Source organism: Pelodiscus sinensis, chromosome 6, assembly GCF_049634645.1.
Source record: "Pelodiscus sinensis isolate JC-2024 chromosome 6, ASM4963464v1, whole genome shotgun sequence".
NCBI classification, from domain to species: domain Eukaryota; kingdom Metazoa; phylum Chordata; order Testudines; family Trionychidae; genus Pelodiscus; species Pelodiscus sinensis.
Genome location: NC_134716.1, coordinates 120,847,301 through 120,869,232, shown reverse-complemented (window position 1 = coordinate 120,869,232; position 21,932 = coordinate 120,847,301). Strand labels below are relative to the sequence as shown.

General features: G+C 41.2%; 1 protein-coding gene across 1 annotated transcript in view; it reads right to left on the bottom strand.

The window, feature by feature from the left end:
* Nucleotides 1-21,932, bottom strand: part of RIT2 (Ras like without CAAX 2) — a 281,316-nt gene that overhangs the window by 156,507 nt on the left and 102,877 nt on the right. Inside the window, exon 3 of the mRNA XM_006136787.4 lies at nt 9,060-9,133. Within this exon, the coding sequence (XP_006136849.3) occupies nt 9,060-9,133 (74 nt within the window). The remainder of the gene's footprint in view (nt 1-9,059; nt 9,134-21,932) is intronic.

Genomic DNA, 21,932 nt, shown 5'->3' with positions numbered 1-21,932 from the left:
AAAAGTCTCATATTTGGATATGGAAAATGTGTACAATAATTATGACTACAGGTCCATTTACCTGTTTTTCTATGTTTGCTCTGTTTGCAAATGAGTTTACCTGCCTTTCTAGGGCCTTCTAGGGGTTCTCTTTCTGACAGTGGTGGTTTTTTGGTTTTTTTTACGCCCTTTATGGAGACTCAGTAAGGAGCTTTGGATCATGAGCCATAAGGGTCAGGAATAAGAGCTTTGTCTCAGCAAATGGTGGGAGAACATAACAAAAGGGATAACTACTGCGTGTGGTCATGAGAGGGGGATTTCAACAGGGCTGTGGAAGCAGCAACACATTTTGAACTTAAAATGAAAAGCTGCTGAAAGTGAGAAATGTTTCCAACATGTGTGAAAGCTCTTTGTAAAGCACAGGGGGCTGCCTGTCACTGGTAATCCGTAGGTAGATCTAAGGGCAGAAATAAAAGACTAGAAGCCTGAGTCTCTTGCCCTTCTACCAGTAAAATCTCAGAATCATTCTTTGGAAGTCAATGGAGTTACACTAGGACTAGGGGGCTGCTCCCAATTGCCACCCCCCTCTCTCGGGCTGTTTTTGCTTTTGCAGCCAGAGAACATGGGGACACTGATGACATGATGAGGTCAGTACCTGTTGCCTGGCTGGAATATTCTGTTGTCCGGCAGCAAAATATTTTTTATATGTAGAGAGAGAAAAAGACAAATTCATTTGAAAAAAGGCTCTGGCCTGGTGAGCCAGGGAACCCTGTGAGATCAACAGACAGATAGTACCACAGGGGTAATTTTCAAGGGAGACAATTCGTAATGGTACATCTAAGAGAAAAAGGCTGAAAATTGAGCTCAAGCCCTTCTAAGGGTTCCTCCATCCTGCTCCCCCCTCTCATCAACTGTAATTTTGCCATTTACTCCAAAGACATCAGAATCAAGTACTGAGGCAACTACAGCATGTAAACTAGTGTTTCTCAACCTTTTTTTTATAAAGTACCCCGTAAAAAAATTATAAGTACTCCCAGTACTTACATTTTTCAGACACACAATTTTTTTCTACCGTTGCAACACATTTGTTTAAATACCTTAATCGTAGCCGGCCAGGCGATGAAATTTTTGGATGTAAAAAGTCCAAAAATAATAAAACGCTGTAAAACTTAAAACAAAAATTCAGTTTTCTCCAAATTTTAGTTGTGTTGGCCTACTTCCCAGAATTCTCTCGAGTACCCTTAAGGATATTCGTACCACTGGTTGAGAAACACTGATGAAAACTACAGATGTTAGGAAAGCATCCAACAAAAAGTTTTTCTCCTGAAAACATGGTTCCATCAAAATCAAAGTTTCCAACAGGAAAATGAGGATTTCGACACAATGTTTGATTTTCAAAATTTTGAAAAGATTTGTAAAATACTGATATTCAACATTTTAGTTTAAACTGACATTTTGATTTCCAATGCCATTCTTATATCATGTTAAGCTGAAATGTCAACTCATTAGGAAAACCTTTAAGGTTGACTAGACATTTCAATTCAATCAAAAAAAGGAGCCATTTTTTTGTTTTCTCATTTCAAAACTAAAACATTTCTGAATTTCGGGGAAAAATTTTCCATAGTTCGACATTTTGTCCCAATGTGAGATGAAAACAAAGGTAAAACTAGCATAGTTTCTCCTGGGATGGATATTTTGCTTCTCAACCAACTCGAATTCAAATAAACTAGGAATTGATTAGCACAGTGATTAGCAGAAAAGGGAGGTATTCACACACCATAGCACAATACAACATTCAATGTGTCACACCAAGTACGTTAAAGAAGAAGGCATGGACATACCAGTGGTAGGAGATGACAAAAGAAGCATTGATCCAGTATAACTCCTGCCAGTAGCAGAGGAGCATGACAGCAGGGAATGACCAGTGGTGTACAGAGGACGGAATTTGTCATTCACAGAACATTTGGACTCTTTTTTGGAATGAGAGTTTGCTCAGGGTTGGTGGTCTCCGTGTAAGAAGAAGAAAACAACTGAGTGGATTCAAAACCTCCATAGTTTGATGGCTTGGTCACCTGTTTCCTTTTAAACTAGCTGTAGTAGTTTAGAGCCGAGAGACGACCCAAGCTACGGGCTGACAGGGCTATCGCCCGGGGTACCCTATTGTAGGGGATGCCATGCGGGGCTGCCAGACCGGGCGGGGTGGGGCCGCACATGTGCCGGTGCTCTGGGGGCGGGACCACGCATGTACTGCAGTCCTGTGGGTGGCACCATGATCCCGGGGCCTGGGGTGCACAAATGGATCAGGCTGGCCCTGTTAGAGCCAGAAATATATTTCTGATATGGCATCTATATTTCTAAGGATTCCAACCAACAACTTTGCCTGCCTACTGCCCCCTAATTTGAACACGCCAGACTTTGATATAAATTCAGATGTAAGCAGATATAAACTTTGCCATATGGGCCCAACTCTAGCATAAAGATATTAAATGGATATAAAGCATGACAGAGGTACAAAGTTACAAAATGCAAAGGAGTAAATTTATTTTAGATGGGACATAGGAACATCACATTTGCTATTTCTATAAAAATAATTACCTATATTTTAATGGGACAAATTCTGCTCTCTTTTACACTTATGTCTAGCTGAAATCAACTCTTCACTAAAGTTACTCCAAATTTATACCAGTGTAAGCAAACTAGCTTTTGTATCAAGTATGTTCTAACAAAGCAGCAGTTTTAATGGAGGTATTTCTCTATGAATCTGATTTTATTCTACATAACATTTGGAATTGCTTGCCCCTTTGTCGTGGCAGGCATTTTATATAACTCCAAAAATCATATTGAGTTCAAAGTTTAAATTAAAAAAAATCAGCTGGCACAAGGAAAAAGGAGTGAAGCCTGTTGATCACCCATCTCTTATTTTAAGATTATTGAAATGTATTTATATTGATCACTACCATTGTAAACATAAGGTAGACACTTATAACAATTCTATTTTATATCTGAGGACAGTAGAAATGTACATTTGAGAGAAGCCGAAGAAAATATTTTTTTCATAAATAGTCCCATAAAATAAAGAGTTCCTTTTTTTATATATCATTTCTCCTTCCTTCCATCCAGTCAAAGTGGTCACCTTGAACTAAGCTGTAAGTGATCTAATCATACCGGGATATAAATATATATCGAAAGGATAGAGCAGGCTGGGTGGGTGGCGGAGTGGCACTGTATGTGAAAGATAATGTAAAATCAAATGAAATAAAAATATTAAATGAATCAACATGTTCCATAGAATTGCTATGGATAGAAATTCCATGCTCCAATAATAAGAAATTAGCAGTAGGGATATATTACTGACCACCTGACCAGGACAGCGATACTGACATTGAAATGCTGAGGGAGATTAGAGAGGCTACCAAAATAGAGAACTCTATAATAATGGGGGATTTTAATTACCCCCATATTGACTGGATACATGTCACCTCAAGAAGAGAAGTGGAGATAAAATTTCTCAATGCCTTAAATGACTGCTTCTTGGAGCAGCTGGTGCAGGAACCCACAAGGGGAGAGGCAATTCTCGATTTAGTCCTGAGTGGAGTGCAGGATCAGGTCCAGGAAATAACCGTTACAGGACCGCTTGGGAATAGTGACCATAATATAATAACATTCAACATTCCTGTGGTGGGAAGAACATCTCAGCAGTCCAGCACCCTAACATTTAATTTCAAAAAGGGGAATTACACAAAAATGAGGAGGTTAGTTAAACAGAAATGAAAAGGCACAGTGACTAGAGACAAATCCCTGAAAGCTGCATAGAAACTTTTTAAAGACACCATAATAGAGGCCCAACTTAAATGTATACCCCAAATTAAAAAACATAGCAAGAGACCTAAAACAGTGTCACCGTGGCTTAACCACCATGTAAAAGAAGCAGTGAGGGACAAAAAGGTATCTTTTAAGAAGTGGAAGTCCAATCCTAGTGAGATAAATAGAAAGGAACATAAACACTGTCAAATCAAGTGTAAAAATGTAATAAGAAAAGAAAAAAAAGATTTTGAGGAATAGCTAGCCAAAAACTCAAAAAGAAATAACAAAATGTTTTTTAAGTACATTAGAAGCAGGATGCCTGCTAAAAAACCTGTGGGTCCCCCAGATGATCAAGCTATAAAAGGAGCAATCAAGGACGATAAAGCCATTGCAGAGGAACTAAATGATTTCTTTGCTTCAGTCTTCACGGCTGAGGACGTTGGGGAGATTCCCGAATCTGCACCGTCCTTTGTGGGTGGTGAATCTGAGGAACTGTCCCGGATTGAAGTGTCATTAGAGGAGGTTTTGGAACAAATAGAAAAACTTAATGTTAACAAATCTCCGGGACCGGATGGCATTCATCCAAGGGTTCTAAAAGAACTCAAATGGGAAACTGCTGAGCTATTATCTGTGGTTTGTAACCTATCCTTTAAATCGGCTTCCGTACCTAATGACTGGAAGGTAACCAACGTGACACCAATATTTAAAAAGGGCTCTAGGGGCGATCCTGGCAATTACAGACTGGTAAGTCTAACTTCGGTACTGGGCAAATTAGTCAAAACAATAGTAAAGAATAAAATTGTGAAGCATGTAGAAGAACATAATTTGTTGGACAAAAGTCAACATGGTTTCTGTAAAGGGAAATCCTGTCTTACTAATCTATTAGAGTTCTTTGAAGGGGTTAACAAGCATGCAGATAAGGGGGATCCAGTAGATATAGTATACTTGGATTTTCAGAAAGCCTTTGACAAGGTCCCTCACCAAAGGCTCTTGTGTAAATTACATGGCCATGAGATAAGAGGAAAGGTCCTTTCTTGCATTGAGAACTGGTTAAAAGACAGGAAACAAAGGGTAGGAATAAATGGTAAATTTTCAGATTGGAGAGGGGTAACTAGTGGTGTCCCCCAAGGGTCAGTCCTGGGACCAATCCTTTTCAACTTATTCATAAATGATCTGGAGAAAGGGGTAAGCAGTGAGGTAGTAAAGTTTGCAGATGATACCAAACTGTTTAGGATAGTCAAGACAGAAGCAGACTGTGAGGGACTCCAAGATGATCTCACCAAACTCAGTGATTGGGCAACAAAATGGCAAATGAAATTTAATGTGGATAAGTGTAAAGTAATGCACATCGGGAAAAATAACCCCAACTATACGTACAGTATGATGGGGGCTAATTTGGCTACGACAAATCAGGAAAGGGATCTTGGAGTTATCGTGGACAGTTCTCTGAAAACTTCCACGCAGTGTGCAGCGGCGGTCAAAAAGGCAAATAGGATGCTAGGAATTATTAGGAAAGGGATAGAAAATAAGACACAGAATATCTTACTGCCCCTGTATAAAACTATGGTACGCCCACATCTGGAATACTGTGTACAGATGTGGTCTCCTCACCTCAAAAAAGATATTTTGGCCTTGGAAAGGGTTCAGAAAAGAGCAACTAAAATGATTAGGGGTTTGGAACGGGTCCCACATGAGGAGAGGTTAAAGTGACTGGGACTTTTCAGTTTAGAAAAAAGGAGACTGAGGAGGGATATGATAGAGGTATATAAAATCATGAGTGGTGTGGAGAGGGCCGATAAAGAAAAGTTATTAATTAGTTCCCTAAATAGAATAACTAGAGGTCACCAAATAAAATTAATGGGGAGCAGGTTTAAAACAAATAAAAGAAAGTTCTTCTTCACACAGCGTGAAGTCAACCTGTGGAACACCTTGCCAGAGGAGGCTGTGAAGGCTAGGACTATAATAGAGTTTAAAGAGAAGCTAGATAATTTCATGGAGGTTAGGTCCATAAAAGGCTATTAGCCAGGGGATAAAATGGTGTCCTTGGCCTCTGTTTGTCAGAGGCTGGAGAGAGATGGCAGGAGACAAATCGCTTGATCATTGTCTTCGGTCCACCCTCTCTGGGGCACCTGGTGCTGGCCACTGTCAGTAGACAGGATACTGGGCTAGAAGGACCTTTGGTCTGACCCAGTACGGCCGTTCTTATGTTCTTATGTTCTTAAAGTGACTTTCTTTAATGGCGGAAATTTTCTTTTAGCTCTCAGATGAAAAAGTTGTGAGATGCTTATTATATTATTTTGATGGGGGTGTGCAGACCCTCTGAAAGGGGCTTGTCTACACATATAACACACAACAATGTCTCAGTTGTGTTACTGTAGCACTTCAGATTAGACATTCCATATGCTAATAGGAGGGGTTCACCCATTGCCATAGGTAAACCACCTGCCCAGAGGTGATAGCCTGGTCAATGGAATAATTCTTTCATTGACCTAGTGTTACCTATACAAGTACTTAACCTAGATTAACAACCCTTAGGGGAGTGGATTTTTCATACCCCTGACCCATATAATTTAACCAACCTAATTTTGTAGTGTAGACCAGACGTAAGGAATTATGGAGCATTATTTGAATCGGCAGCTACAGAGCATGCTCCAAAAGGAGGACCTGTTTAAAAAGGGAGTCCAAGGCTACGTGTACACTTCATCCCTCTTGCGCAAAAGCCTATGCAAATGAAGCACGGATTAGCATATTACTGTGCTTTATTTGCATAATTAATTAGGGGCCGTTTTTGCGCAAGAGGCTTTCACACAAAAAGGAGCTGTCTACACAGCTTCTTTTTGTGCAAAAACAACCTCTTGCACAAGAGCCGTTCTTCCTCATTTTTTCAGGAAGAACGGCTCTTGCACAAGAAGGGGTTTTTGCGCAAAAAGGAGCTGCGTAGATGGCTCCTTTTTGCGCAAAAGCCCCTTGTACAAAAACAGCCCCTAATTAAGTATGCAAATGAAGCCCAGCAATATGCTAATCCACACTTCATTTTCATAGGCTTTTGCACAAGAGGGATACAGTGCAGACAATCTCAGAGTCAAGCAGGAAGGAGTCTATTTGCAGCAAAGTTTGCAGCTTCTGCACCAAGCAGACTTCAGGGGAAGCATACAGACTGTGAATAAAGACTGGACTAGGAGACCAAAGTCTGGCCCCCCTACATTCTCCTGTTTCTCAGTGACAAGGGAGAGCACTTGGGTATTGAAAAGTGAGCAAGGAAACCCTGACTGATGTGTGAATGATTGAGACTGTGAGAGCAACCCTTTGAGAGGGAAGCTAAGTGCTGGGAACACACTCCAAACTGAAGTAAGAGAAAGTGAGGTAGGAAGTGCCCTGGGGAGGCTAGTCTGTTAAGACTCTCCACCTTTTCCCCCTTGGGCCTTGGTTGGGACCTGGTGAAAAGGAAGGGCCTGAGACCCTGTACCCTTCCCTCCTACCTTGCCCAGTTGAGGGAACACAGGGAACACTGTACCTCAGCCACTAGGTCTTCAGAGAGCCTAGCAAGGCATTCCAAGACTGAGATCGCGAACCCATAGCCTGCCCTCAAGGCCTGCCAACCCCAGGTGAAGCCTTTAACATAAGAAATTATTATAGAGACTATAAGAATAAAAATATTTCCTCTCGCTAGACAATTTTAAAATAATTCTGATGCCCAACTCAAGTCACTGTAGCTGAGAAGTCATGGTGGATGTTGAGCTGTAGTCTCTTAAAATACGTACTAACTTACCACATATAATGCATTAAAACAAGCAAAGCGAAAATTCTGGGTCAGATCTGCAGATGGGATAAGTCAGGGCAGGCAATGAAGTCAATGGAGCTGTGTTGATTCACAGTAGCTGAGAATCTGTCCTTCTGACTCAGTAAGAGCTCTAAATACTTTTATTCTGTTCCACAATCATGTGTGGTTTTTTGCACTCCTTTTCCCCCTAATGGACAGGGAAATAGCTTTGGCTTGTTCATATACCACAGTAAGTCAATGGCAGTGATGACAGAAAAACATTTGTGTCTTGATTTCCAGTATGGTGCTTCAACTACAGGCTCACATTCCCTGAATCTGAACTAGCAGACCAGCAAGTTGAGAAATAAGGGCAGGAATGTGGGCTGCTGGGCTATCTTTTGATAATTTTGTACTTTGTGTTTTGGAAATCACAGTGGCTGGTGAAAGCAAGTGGTCTAACGCCTAGTGCAAGTTTTCCAGCAATTTCCTGGGACTAGTGTTCTGCAGATCCTGAGTAATTAAGAAAAATCCCACATTTAATTGTTATGTTTGCCTTATATCTTTGCAGTAGGTATACCAAAATCCATACTTTTTATATATAGGAAATCACAAAAAAATGGGCACTTTCAGATTTTCCTACTGCCCTGTCCTAGCTAACTATATGCAGGAGTTTTGCTTAATAAGAACATGAGATTTTGGGATTAGAAAACCACAAAAATCAAGTGGCTGAGGGGACCTCTGGGAATCTGGAGTTGCTTGAAAAAGTCAATAAACTTTCTCTAGAATGCCCTTGTGCTTTCCAGTGTGATATATAATATGGTCCTCATAGTTTTTCCTGAACTACTGGTGGACTAGTAGAGCAAGACTTACAACATCCATCTAACTAGGCACTCCTTGCAGACAGACAGAGGTGAATACTCTATATAACTGTTTCAAATAGTGCTGTTTGCTTTTATTCTTTCTTTTTTTATTTTATATACATATAAGGTCTTCTTTGATTGATATCCATAGATACTTATTAGCAAATCTTTTACAGAAGATTCATATATGTATATATTTAGATTTAGATTTGCATAATGATATAAAGATCTGCTTAACTAATAAGGAAATTCTTTGCAATGGAATTTAAGATAGAAGTGGTAAACAAATACATTTAATGATATAAGTAAACTATATAATATTGTTATTATTGACTAGAGACAACAGAAACAGTCAAATGTGTAACATTTATGTATCTTTATTACAATACCCTCGCCATTTGTATATGTGAAAAAAACCTTTTATTGTACTAATAATTTTCCCTAATGTTGCCTATCTCTACTGATCAGGAAATTGAGTCAAATTTTATTTCTGATGCACCCCTTGATCTTTTTTGTACTAATTCCCATATGTCGTGCTGCTATTGCTCTACTCATGCCTGAATAATGCAGCTTGTCTTCATGTTAGTGACTCATATATAGGCATATATATTTGCTTTTACTGTTGTTACAGAAGTTTACCTTAGGATACTACTCACCTGTCCAGCAGTGTCTAGAATGTCCAAGTAAGCCGGTTCATCATCAATTCGTACTTGAGTTTTATAAGCATCCTCTGAAAAACACAAAGCAGTAAGGGCAGCTAAGTAAATAGAAAAGGAAAAAAATGTGCGGGTGTAGAGTGGGATTTTCAAAAGTCTTCAGTACAGGCTTCAGTTGGACCTGGTTTACACTACAGCAGAAGGTTAAATTAAGATACACAACTCCAGTTACATTATTTACATAGCTGGAGTCAATATACCTTAAACTGAGTTTCTACACCATCCACACAGTAAGAGACCAACAGGAGCAAATGCTCCCATTGGCTTCCTTTACTCCTCGTGAAGAGCAGGAGTACCGGCACCAAGGGGGGTGCCCTCTGAGTTCAATTTAGCTGGTCTTCACTAGATCAAAACCCGGAAGATCAGCCGTGGCAGTGTCAATCTTCCACATAATGTAGACACAGCCTTGCTGCCCACTGAAGTCCACAAATGTTTTACCATGGATTTCAGTGGTGGGTGAGCTAAACCAACTCTGACAGCTTTTGGAAATCCCAGCATAAATGCAAATTTAAAGCTAATAAGGAATTTAGGAAAGGAGAAGGGATCCATCCATTTGCAATACTCCAATTTACTGAAGGAGTGAAATTCACTCCATGCAGAAGGCTTGCACAAAGCCAATGCACCAAATAATCCCCATGGATGCCTAAGTCTTCTTCTGGCTCTCTGCCCAAGCATGAATTTCACTTAATAGAAATAATACCATGAACTTTTACAGTGTCTTTCCTCGAGATTCCTCAAAGTACTGAACAAAAGACCATTGGAATTACTGGGAAAGACATCAATTCGCTTCCCTGAGCTTTAGATAAGCCCCTAGGTGGACACTAATTAATTAAGCCTCACAACATTCCTATGAGGGAGGTAAGATGATGTATTAAAAATAAATCACTGCATATTCTCACCTTGAACCACTGTGTTTGCTGGACTATTCTTTTCACTCTTAGTTTGTCAAGGTATATTATATTTATTTATTTTATTTATTTAGGGTATGTCTACACTACCCCGCTAGTTCGAACTAGCGGGGTAATGTAGGCATACCGCACTTGCAAATGAAGCCCGGGATTTGAATTTCCCGGGCTTCATTTGCATAAGCCGGCCGGCGCCATTTTTAAATGCCGGCTTGTTCGAACCCCGTGCCGTGCGGCTACACGGGGCATGAACTAGGTAGTTCGAACTAGGCTTCCTATAGATATCTATATCTATATTCTCTCTCTCTAAGGGTATGTCTACACTACCCTCCTAGTTCGAACTACCTAGTTCGTGCCCCGTGTAGCCGCGCTGCACGGGGTTCGAACCAGCGGGGTTTTAAAAATGGCGGCTCCCCGCTTATGCAAATGAAGCCCGGGAAATTCAAATCCCGGGCTTCATTTGCAAGTGCGGTATGCCTACATTACCCTCCTAGTTCGAACTAGGAGGGTAGTGTAGACATACCCTTAGAGAGAGAGAGAATATAGATATAGATATCTATATAAAGGACTAACATATTTGTGTATGTTGTATAACTCAAATGTATAATTCATTCCTCTCTCATTATTATACTCCCCTGTCAAGGCTAAATGGCACTGAGGCATCAGACAATATTTATACTGAAAATAGTTGTAGAAATTATATGTGTTGTTTAATTAAATAATAATGAATGGCAGACTGTGATGTTATGCTGATTGATGATGTACCCTGCATGTGCAGTGAGGCATGAGGTAAAGACACGTGCTTCCAATGTACCTGTCATTAATCATCATGAGCATATGGTCAACAGTGTCCGATGACTTGAGCATGTAAGCCCTCTACATTCAAAACTCCTATTGAAATCAATGAGAGTTTCAGGGTCAGAGAACTTTTAGGACTGGGTCCTCAATGTCATTACACTGTGGGTAGCAGGACATTTAATTAGTACATTCAAATATAATTTTTAGAAATGTTGAACTCCTCAGATGCACACAAAACTATAGTATCTTATACCAAATTATTAAAAGAATATTCCAGCTGTATAAGAAATCACTCTCAAATGAAGAATGACCAATGTTAATGTTGTTTGCACCATAACTCTTCCCCTTTCTGTGCATGCAATTCTATTTAGGATATGCCGATGCAGCTATGCTCTCGTTAGCCTACTTGAGCTGTCTTGAATACGAGGGTGGTTAATGAATTCCAGAGATTCCAGAGTTGGCTAGTTAATCCAATGTGCACATAGGGTCTATTCCAGACATATGTAAAGCACCTGATGCACTGTCTTCTCTGTTATTTTAATCTGTGCTAGCTGGCTTCAAACTGACTCAGGTGGGCTAGCTCTTTCAGGCCCCAATCAGCAAAATATTGACACAGATGTCTGACTTTAAGCCAATGAGAATTCCCATTGGCAATAGAATGCTCACGTTCTCCAAGTTGGGTATGTGAGTTAGAATCATAGAAACATAGAACCCTAGGGCTGAAAGACACCTCAGGAGGTCATTGAATCCAACCCTCTGCCCAAAGCAGCACCAATCACAACTAAATCCTCCCAGCCAGGACTTTGTCAAGCCAAGACTTAAAAACCTCTAGGGATGGAGATTTTACCACCTCCCTAGGGAACCCGTTCCAGTGCTCCACAATCCTCCTAGGGAAATAGTTTTTTCCTAATATTCAACCTAGACCTCCCCCACTGAAACTTAAGGCCATTGGTCTTTGTTCTGCCATCTGTCACTACTGAGAACAGTCTCTCTTGGAACCTCCTTGGAACCTCCCTTCAGGAAGTTGAAGGCTGCTATCAAATCCCCCCTCATTCTTCTTGTTTGCAGACTGAATAAGCCCAAATCCCTCAGCCTCTTCTCAGAGTTGAGCACCATGCCTTAGCGGGACCTTATTTCAATCCTATGTACGGTAACATCAGTGGGTATCCTTCCTTAAGTATTGAGGGGGTTCTGTCAATGAATAGGCTGGACAGTACACAGTGCATGAAACAGTCCAAGATTTTAACTACCCTATTTACATGAGAAGAGGAAGGTTGCCACTGCTATCTGTCAAGCAAAAAATTAATACAAAATAATTTATTCTGTCAATGTCAGTTTAATTGTTAATATATTAAAATAATTATTTAAAATCCATTATACCTATAGAGATGTAATATGGGACATTGTCCCAAGTCTATTCCTTGCTCTGTTGTGGTACCCTCTCCAGCCTACGTGTTGTGGTCCAATTTCTGCCTTCACTTGGACCAGTGTAAATTCAAAGTCTCCTGAGTTCAGATCAGTTACTTCAGATGGGCACTGTTGTAATAAAACCAAAACCCATGCACAAATGAACCAAGGGCCCAAAACACTCACGCGAAGAGATGAGCTGGTAAGAACCTCTTGCTAACTAAGTCACCCATCAGATTCCATGAAGGAGAATCTCAAGTTTCTAATATTTTTGAAAGAAAGAGAGAAAGAAAGGAGAAAATTCTGATACTTCACAGTGTTACTTTAGTTGGATTTCAGTGTAATTCCACTGGAATCAATAGGATTTCTCCTGTGTAAATATGGAGCAATACAGCTCTTTCCCTTGTGAAGGTCACATGGAACATGAAAACAAATGCATTATTCACATTCATTCAATCCTTTACAAAGATGAGTGAGCATTCTGATCCCAGTCATCTGCTTGGAAAACTGAGGGCACAAGGAGTTCCTTTACTTACCTGAAATCACACAGTAAGACAATGGCATACCATAACTTCCTGTATTATTTCCTCATTCTTTATAAGCCCTAACATGTTAGTTGCTTTTTTGATTAAATTCCTTGTGCACTGAACAAAGGTTTGAGCTTTCCTGAACAGTATCCAAGTATTTTACTTCTATGGATCTCTGTGCATGGATCTGATTTAGTTTAAGACGAAATGCAGTAAAATGGCAAAACAAACACATGGCAGTGTGAACTGGGCCAGGATGGAAGTGGGGGGCTGGCTAAGAGTAATCTGAACATAGACCATATGTAGGTGTAATAAGCCAGTCAGTGGGTGCAATATCTAAACAATCAGAATCTAAAAAATAGTAGAAATATTGTTATGGCTTGTTGAAAAATTTGTCAATGCTTTTTGAACAAAACTGGGGTTTCAACTAAACAAATGTTGTTACAGAAAGTGTCCACTTTCCTTGGGAAAGGTGGGAGAAATGATTTTTTCCACTGGAAAACTGAAAGCCACAACATCAAAAAATTTAACATATTTTTGGGGGGCGGGAGGAAAGTTTTGGAAACTTCTGATGAACATTTCCAATCTTCCATGGGGGAAAACATGGAACTATACCCTGTATACCTCATTTTTTAAGGAAGAAGGGTTCTTTCGAAAAAGGGGGGTTCTTTTGAAAAAACCATCTAAACTTTTCACTTTAAAAAAAAAACGCTTTCGAAAAAGCCATCGGAAGAAGATATGCAAATTAGAGTCTAATTTGCATATCTCCTTTCAAAAAAAGAATGTATTCTAGATGTAATGTTTATGATTAACTTTTTCTTCCTTCCACTGATCTCTCATTTCAGGAGAGAGAAACACTTTTTGAAGTGAGTGTAACATACATTGCTGTTTACACCGTTGTCCTTTGCATTCGTCACAGATTCTGTATTTGTTAAGCAATATTTTATTATTCCTATTTTTGTAAAAATATAATCTCTCATTATCTCTCCTCCCCCTTTTATAACCATTCAGATTATAGGGACATAATTTTGGAGCTAGGAGCACATTCATTATTCTAGATTGGACCTGCCATAAATTGTTATTTTAGCATCAGCTAAACTGGATTCATCAGCTCCTTCTGATGCAAACAGTCAATTTCTTTATGGCAAACTGATTTGGATGGGCTACAGACTAAAGGAAACTTGGAACAGACTTTTCATCTGCATCATAAATACAAGCTCCATTTCCTGAAATATAAGTGACCTGGCCTTGTTTCTGCAGTAGCGAATGCTGTTCACATCCTTGCCCTCAAATTTCCCCTTTTCCACTCTATATTCCACACTATCAATCACATGCACTTACAAACAATCAGTTACTCCCTTGTATACCTGAGCCAAAAATGTGTTTTATTTTGCTAGTTGGGTGCCAAATGCGCAGAAGGATGTTTAGGCTCAGTCATTCTCTGTTGATTTACATCTTTTTGCTCTCATTGTGTGCCAGCAGGACAACAGATACCCCTCTCTTGATATGCGTGATCTACCACACTCTGATCTCAGTTCTTGGATTCTTAGACACATCAGGCCTGATTCTAAAACCCATTCTGGCACGAGTAGCCACCTTGTCTCCAGTTACACCTCCAGGAAGAGTATGGACAATTCAAATAAGAAAGATGTCTGGCATCAGACCTCAATACTCCATAACAGTCAATGGATGGAAATCACCCTATGGCTATGTCTACACAGCAGCGTTATTTTGGAGTAACTGACATTATTATGAACTAACAAAGAGTGTGTCTACACTGCAAGCCATTATTTTGAAATAATGTACTTCTTACTCCAACTTCTGTAACCTTCATATCACAAAGAGTCTGGCTAGGTCTAGACTGCAGAGGTTTTCCGGGATACCAGAGGTATCCTGGAAAGCTATGCCATGTCCAAGGATTGTGTCCACTTTTTCGGAGCAATATCCAAAAAAGCGGACTGTTCTTTCACCATCCCTGTAATCCTCATTGTATGAAGAAGGGATGTGTCGAAAGAGGAGGTTTTTCTGAAATTTGGGGCAAATTTGGCCGTGTAGCTGGGCCAAATTTCAGAAAAGCCTCTTCCGAAAGAAAAGCTGAAAAAGCTGAAAAAGATTTGGGTATCTATTTCCAACTTTTCTTTGCCGTCTAGACATAGCTTAAGGGAATTCGAAGGAAGAGTGTTCTTGCTTTGACTTCCTGCAGTGGTGACAGCGCCAAAAGCCAAATTAAGGTATTCCGACTTGAGCTACATCAATTGCATAGCTTAAGTTGCATAGCTTAATGCAGATGTAGATGTACCCTATGATGACATAAAAGGTGTACAACCTTGGAAATCAGTCAGCAAATTCTGAAAGGCCTGTACAGTTCTACAGATACCTTGTTTATAATCATACTCACACAGATATAAGCACTTCACAAAGATTAGTAAGCATTACATTTGCCATTTTGCCAGTAGAGAAACTGAATCACAAATGTCACCTCTTTAGTTTTGTATGGGATGTGTTCTCATAGATGAGTTAACCTCGGATAGAGTAGAATTGCCTACTTTTATTGCCTTTGCCTTGTTTGTTTTTTTAATAAGAACTTGTAGACTCAGAAATATCCTTTATAATAAGTAGCAATACAGGAAAATAGGAATGACCGTGCTGATCCACTCGATTGTCCATCTATTCAAGTATCCAGTATCCAATACCGTCCCCAATGTATATGAGTTCAGATTATTCTCTCTGTTGTACATTATTTCTTTTTCAATTTTGAACTAACTCTGCCCTTTCACCTACTTTTGTTAGATTCCTCTAACTTCATTAATCTTTCCCCTTAATAATATTGTGCCACTGCAATTTTGCTAGTTCACTGTGGACTCCCTTCACAGATCATTAGAGACTATATTAAAGACCTGTCCCTAGCAGAAGAATCTAGCTGCTGCTTTCTTATGGGATATACAAAGATCATCACAAGCTTTTGGTACCCCAGACCTCACACACTGAACCCATCTTTGCCATCACCAGACAGGCACTTTCTGTATCTCTGGCATAGTTTGGCTTTTCAATAACTCATTAGTTGAAAAATACTGCTGCATTCAATGCAGTCAATACTGCACTTCTACTCTAGGGGTGTGTCTACACAGTAAAATTATTTTGGAATAATGGCCTAATAGTGGGGCAGACTGGCTGCCTACTGACCCGGAGGTGGAGGAACCCCTCCTGGAGCCATGTTGGGTCCAGCCTAGCCCCTTCCACTCACCTGACAGCAAGCCAGGGGGCGCGGCTAGGGCTATAAGAACCCTGCCAGGGAGCTCACTCAGGGGCCAGCCTCTGTGGGAGATGGAGGCCTGCCCAGAGCTCCATTCCAAAAAGGCTGAGACCTGGCTTGGGCCTCCCACTGCCTCCTTCCCAAAGGCTGGCGAAGAACTCCCTGAGAGACAGAGACCCGCCAACAGCCCTGCCCTCTGACCCAGAGGAACCAGAGGGCTGCCCAGTGCTCCCTGTTGGGGAGACTGGGGCATGGCCCGGGACTTCGAGTGCGACTGACCCAGAGGGTCTACCTGAGCCGAAAGAGCTCTTTTGCAAAAAGGTGCATGTGGACAGGGAAGAGGGAGTTTTTTCGGAAGAAGAGGGAAGAGGAAAAGCACAGGTGCCCTGGTGGCCATTCTGTCCATAGCAATCACTGCTTACATGCCAGATAGCATCCAGACTGCCTGATGGATGCTATCATTCGAAAAAGTGCCTCGCTTTTTTCGAAGCGCTTTTACAGTGTGTACTCTCTCTTTTGCAAGAAGTTTTTTTCAGAAGATCTCTTCCAAAAAAGGCTTCTTGCGCAAGAAGCCTGTCATCTAACTGTAGCTTAAGTTATTCCTCTTGGGGCTCTAAATTGGGATAGCATGTCTACAGTAGGGAAGCCTGCCTCGGACTAATTTTGAGGCTTCCCTGCAGTGTAGATGTGCTATTTAGAAATAAGCTATTTCAGAATAACTATTCCAGAATAGCATATTCCGAAATAATTGTGCAGGGTAGACTTAGCCTAAGTCTGATAAAAAGAATATAGCGTGGCTGTGTCTAGACTGGCAAGTTTTTCTGCAAAATCATCTGCTTTTGTGGAAAAACTTGCCAGCTGTCTACACTGGCTGCTTGAATTTCTGCAAAAGCACTGATGATCTCATGTAAGATTGTCAGTGCTTTTGCGGAAATACTATGCTGCTCCCGTTCGGGCAAAAGTCTTTTTCCGAAAAACTTTTGCGCAAAAGGGCCAATGTAGACAGCAGAGATTTGTTTTCCGCAAAAAAGCCCCGATCGTGAAAAGTGCTTTTGCGGAAAAGTGTCCTGCCAATCTAGACGTGCTTTTCCGAAAATGCTTTTAACGGAAAAGTTTTCCATTAAAAGCTTTTCCGGAATATCATGCCAGTGTAGATGTAGCCTGTAGGTCTTGGGAAGACTAGGGGAAATGAAACAGAGTTACATGTCTTTTTACTAGTCATAAGGGCACATACCTTCATTATACTGTGTCTGAGGGGTACATGGCACTTTCTATCTTCATGTTTTTATGTTAGACATTCAAGTTGTCATAGATTTATTTTCATAAAAACATGCCAAACTAAAGTCCTGCTCCCACCCAGTAAGTAAAGATTCTATAGCACTACTGTAATATGGCATTGACCATTTCAAATGTGGGTAACAGCAGCACATTCTGACTTTTTTCAATTTGGCATTCTGTTCTTTACTTCCTCTCTTTAAATGTGTAATGTTGTGCTGCATTCTTAAATAGCAACCAAGTGCCTATGTTCCTGTAGCTGCATTTTTCAGTGGTGCATGAAGGGTTTTCTGGGTCATTTGAAAAATGCTTCGTGAAAACAGGGTGTATAGGTTGTGTGTGTGTGTGTGTGTGTGTGTGTGTGTGTGTGTGTTTATACACATAAAACAAGTATCTATGGCATATATAGAGAATCATAGAATACTAGAACTGGAAGGGACCTCGAGAGATCATCAAGTCCAGGCCCTGCCCTCACAGCAGGACCAAGCACCATCTAGATCATCCCTGACAATTGTCCGTACCCTGCTCTTAAAAGTCTCCAGTGATGGAGATTCTACAACTTCTAGTGCTTAACCACCCTGACAATTAGGAAATTTTTCCTAATGTCCAACCTAAAACTCCCTTGCTGCATTTGAAGCATCCACATGGCTCCCATTATCATAATTTCTGAACACTCCACAATCTTTAATGGATTTAGCTATCAAAATGCGGTAAGGCACTGCTATTATCTACATTTCTAAGATGGGAAACTGAGACACAGAGGAGCTAAGTGATTTGCTAATGATCATACACAAAGTCTGTGGTGGAGAAGAGACCTACATCTGAGTTTACTGAAACATAGGATTAAATCCTAACCACTGGATGAGTAGCAATAGTTTAGGAATTTAGCTTTCAATGCCTTTGTTTATTGTCACTGATCCTCCTGTTGCCATGACATATACTCCCCTAACTGAGATCCATGGTCAATCTTACTCCATCAGAAATACCAGCTAAAAAGTTCTTCCTTCCTCTTCTGTTCCTCAGCTAATCACCATGCTCCCCCTTGTTAAAGTCGTGCTGTATCCTTCTGCAGCATCTGCTCTCAAATTAAGCTTTTCCCTCTCTTCAAGCTGCCTAATGGCTCAGCTGTCTGTACTACAGAGCTAGACTGATAGCACACAGCTGTTAAAACAGCCAGATTGATTTGCAGATAGGTAACTGACTCATTCATTTGCTCGGCAGACCCATATGCAACTCATTGCCTTCCCAGTTCTAGGATGCATTAGTGGGCTCACTTTACATCTCAGTGCTGTCCGTAGGTACACACAAATCTCTCTCTCTCTCAACACCCATTTATAGGTGCGTTACTTTAGTTCCCTTTCTTTCTTTGCTGAAAGTCAGCAGAGATGGACATGGCTTAGTTTCTGTTCTGCTGCTGATTTTCTGTAGGAATAAAATATCATTAATGGTGATGGAGTGAAGGAAGAGAATCCACCAGAGGTATTTGGGTTGGAAGTCTGTCTTCTCCCATTCTGCACTTGTTTTCACACAATATATTATTAAGCAAATCAGAAAAGGAGAAACCACTTGCTCTAGACTCCCAGGTGACGAAGGCTCCAGAAATTCTGAACATGACCCAAGTGAAAAAGGAATCGAGAGCAGTGAGAGATGGGAAATCAATGAGTTTAAATTGCAGCAACAGAGGTTTAGCTTGGACATTAGGAAAAAACTTCCTAACCATTAGGGTGGTTGAATCCTGGAATAAATTGCCTAGGGAGGTTGTGGAATCTCCATCACTGCAGATATTTAAGGTCAGGTTTGACATGCATCTGCCAGGGATGACCGAGATGGTGCTTGGTCCTGCTGTGAAGGCAGGGGACTGGACTTGATTTATTTAAAATATTTTTACCCCTTCTCTATTTAAAATATTTGAGGCGGCTTACAAATTTTAAAAAAATTAAATGGCAACTCAAGATCCCTTCCAATTCTATGAAAGATTTGAAGGTAACATGGTCTTGAATAGGCGCTAGATAGTGTTGCAGGGTCAGTCCCACTCCTGGGTCCCAGACCTCTGTTCTGCCCACTATCCCACAGTTTAGGGGCTACAGATAAGACTCACTCGCCTTGTTTCAGCTTTTGGCCTTCTATCCCTCAGCAAAAGGATGTAGTGTTGGGCCGATGCCTTGGGCCAGTCGGGGCTGAGTAAAAAAGTCCTCTGCTGACCCCTTGGAGATAGGGAGTCTTCAAACACTTGCGGATAGGGAGTCCTCAAACACTTCCTGTTTGAGCCCCTCACCTCCGCCTGAAAACGTTAGCAGGGCTGGTGTTGTTCGCTGCTCAGCTCCTCTGAATCTCCATATCACTTGTTAGTTCTTCTCCACCTCCAAACTCCCTCTCCACTCTTTCCACCTTCCCCCACAGGGAGAGTTTTTAAAAGGTCTCGTGGCAGCCTAAATCAGCTTCACCTGGACCTTAATTGATTGGTAGCAGCCCTGTCTCAGCTGCCCCTTATTAGTCAGGGCCGTTGCTGTTCATATTAAGATAAATAAAAAACACTTTTTCTGAGAAACTTGGACACCAAGTCATCCAGTGTAACACAGTCCAGAAACAATTCATCAGGACAGTTGCAGGCATTAGGTGATTAACATGTGCAACCTGGAAACCTAGGTATGGTGTACAAGTGTAACCACCACCATGGAGATGTGAACCTGGGCACTCTCTGAAGCAGAACAGAAGCACCTCTACCCTCTGAGCTACAAGCCAGCTGGCTCACAAACCATCCTGGAGCGGTCTCTTGATCTTAACTGCTACTGTCGTCTAGGTACCACTTGCATGGCTCAGTAACCACACTATGGGTATGTCTAGACTACATGGCTCCATAGACAGAGCCATGTAAACTAGTTTACCCGACATAGTCAATGAAGCAGGGATTTAAATAATCCTGCTTCATTAAAATAAAAATGGCCACTGTGCTGTGCCGACGATCAGCTGATCCAGCACAGAGCGGCAGTCTAGATGTGGATCGGTCGACAAGGGAACGCCTTTGTTGACCGCTCCCTTATGCTTCATGAAACGAGGTTTACAGGAGCGATCGACAAAGGCTTCCCTTGTCGACCGATCCCCGTCTAGACTTCCGCGCTGTGCCGGATCAGCTGATTGTTAGCATAGCGTGGTGGCCGTTTTTATTTTAATGAAGCAGGGATTATTTATTGACTATGTCGGGTAAACTAGTTTACACGGCTCCATCGACGGACCCATGTAGTCTAGACATCGCCTACATTTGTGGATTACACAAGCCCATATAGTAGCACTGAGACCACATACAGAGAGAATTAGTCTGCTCTACAGCCTTAGCTGAAAATCAACTGACTTTAATGCATGACGTAGCGTCTCATGCACTAAACTCCAAACGGCCCTGGTTTTGTTCTGCCTGCAGGCAACAGCATAACTTATGGTAAAATTCACTAGATAATATTTTGAATGCTGACAGGAGTCAATGTAGGTAATGAAGAATGTGAAGATGTATAAGAACATACATAAAAATCGGCCGCACGCTAGAAAAATGCTGGATCAGAAACTGAAGAATGACACTAAGTAGAGGAGATTGGGCTGGTGATGGACATCATGGAGGAAGGAAGGACATCTCACTGAACCATCATGTAGCAACTTGGGCCCATTTACTTGGTTTGTGTTGTCTGTTATTACTTATCTGGCAGAAATATAGTTTGTGAACAGTGTCTGGACAATAATTCTGTTTGAACTTGTATTAAATGAAGGCAACGCTGATATGCAAAAATTGGGTGGATGTGTTGACTCAGTTTTCCACAGAATAGTCCCAACAGATATAACCTTAAGTATGAAAAATGACATATATACAAGGGCAGTCCTGGTGATGGGGGGCAGGGATGGGGTAACTGCCCCCGTGATTCAAAAGGGCCAGTGGTTCCCAGCCACCACATCTACTGCAGCAGTGGTAGTGGCTGGAGCCCCAGGCTCGTTAAATTGCCACCAGACCCCAGATGGCATGATGCAGATGGGACTAAGGGCTGGTTCGGGGGTGTAGTGGGTCTGAGTGGCACTGAGGTCTGGCTGCCTCTAGGCCCACCTCTTCTCCTGAGGCTGCACCCTTTTCCGGAACACGGAGCTGCCACCCCACTTTGCCTAGGGACCTATTAATTCTGTTGGACCCCCTGTGTAAGGGATATCTGCAATGTGGAGAAATATTTAGCTCCTACTATAAATGGATCAGGACTAGAGACAGACTAATGGCACACATTTCCTGATTCAGATCAGAACTTTCCAAAACTTGAGGTGAGGGATTGATTGATACGGTCTTGAGTGTCCAAGAAAAAATAGGCTGGTTTCGAAGTTATATTCCGTTTTCTATCATTTCATTCAGAAACTGCAGGCATTTTGCCTAACGTTCAGAGTCAGAATGGAATCAGATGCCAGTGGCGATATTCACAGTAATCCTGGAATGCATAAATACTGGAGTTTGCTGCCCAGCTCTAACTAGGACTCACACAATGGGGACAAATGGCTAGCAAACAAAGAGACATCTTTTTTTTTCTCCTCAGAAACATGGAATAAACAAGAATTAAAATCCAAATGGAACACGTAAAGAGTATGTGAATAAAAAGAAGCCATCTGGGGTCCCTGCCTCTGGAGG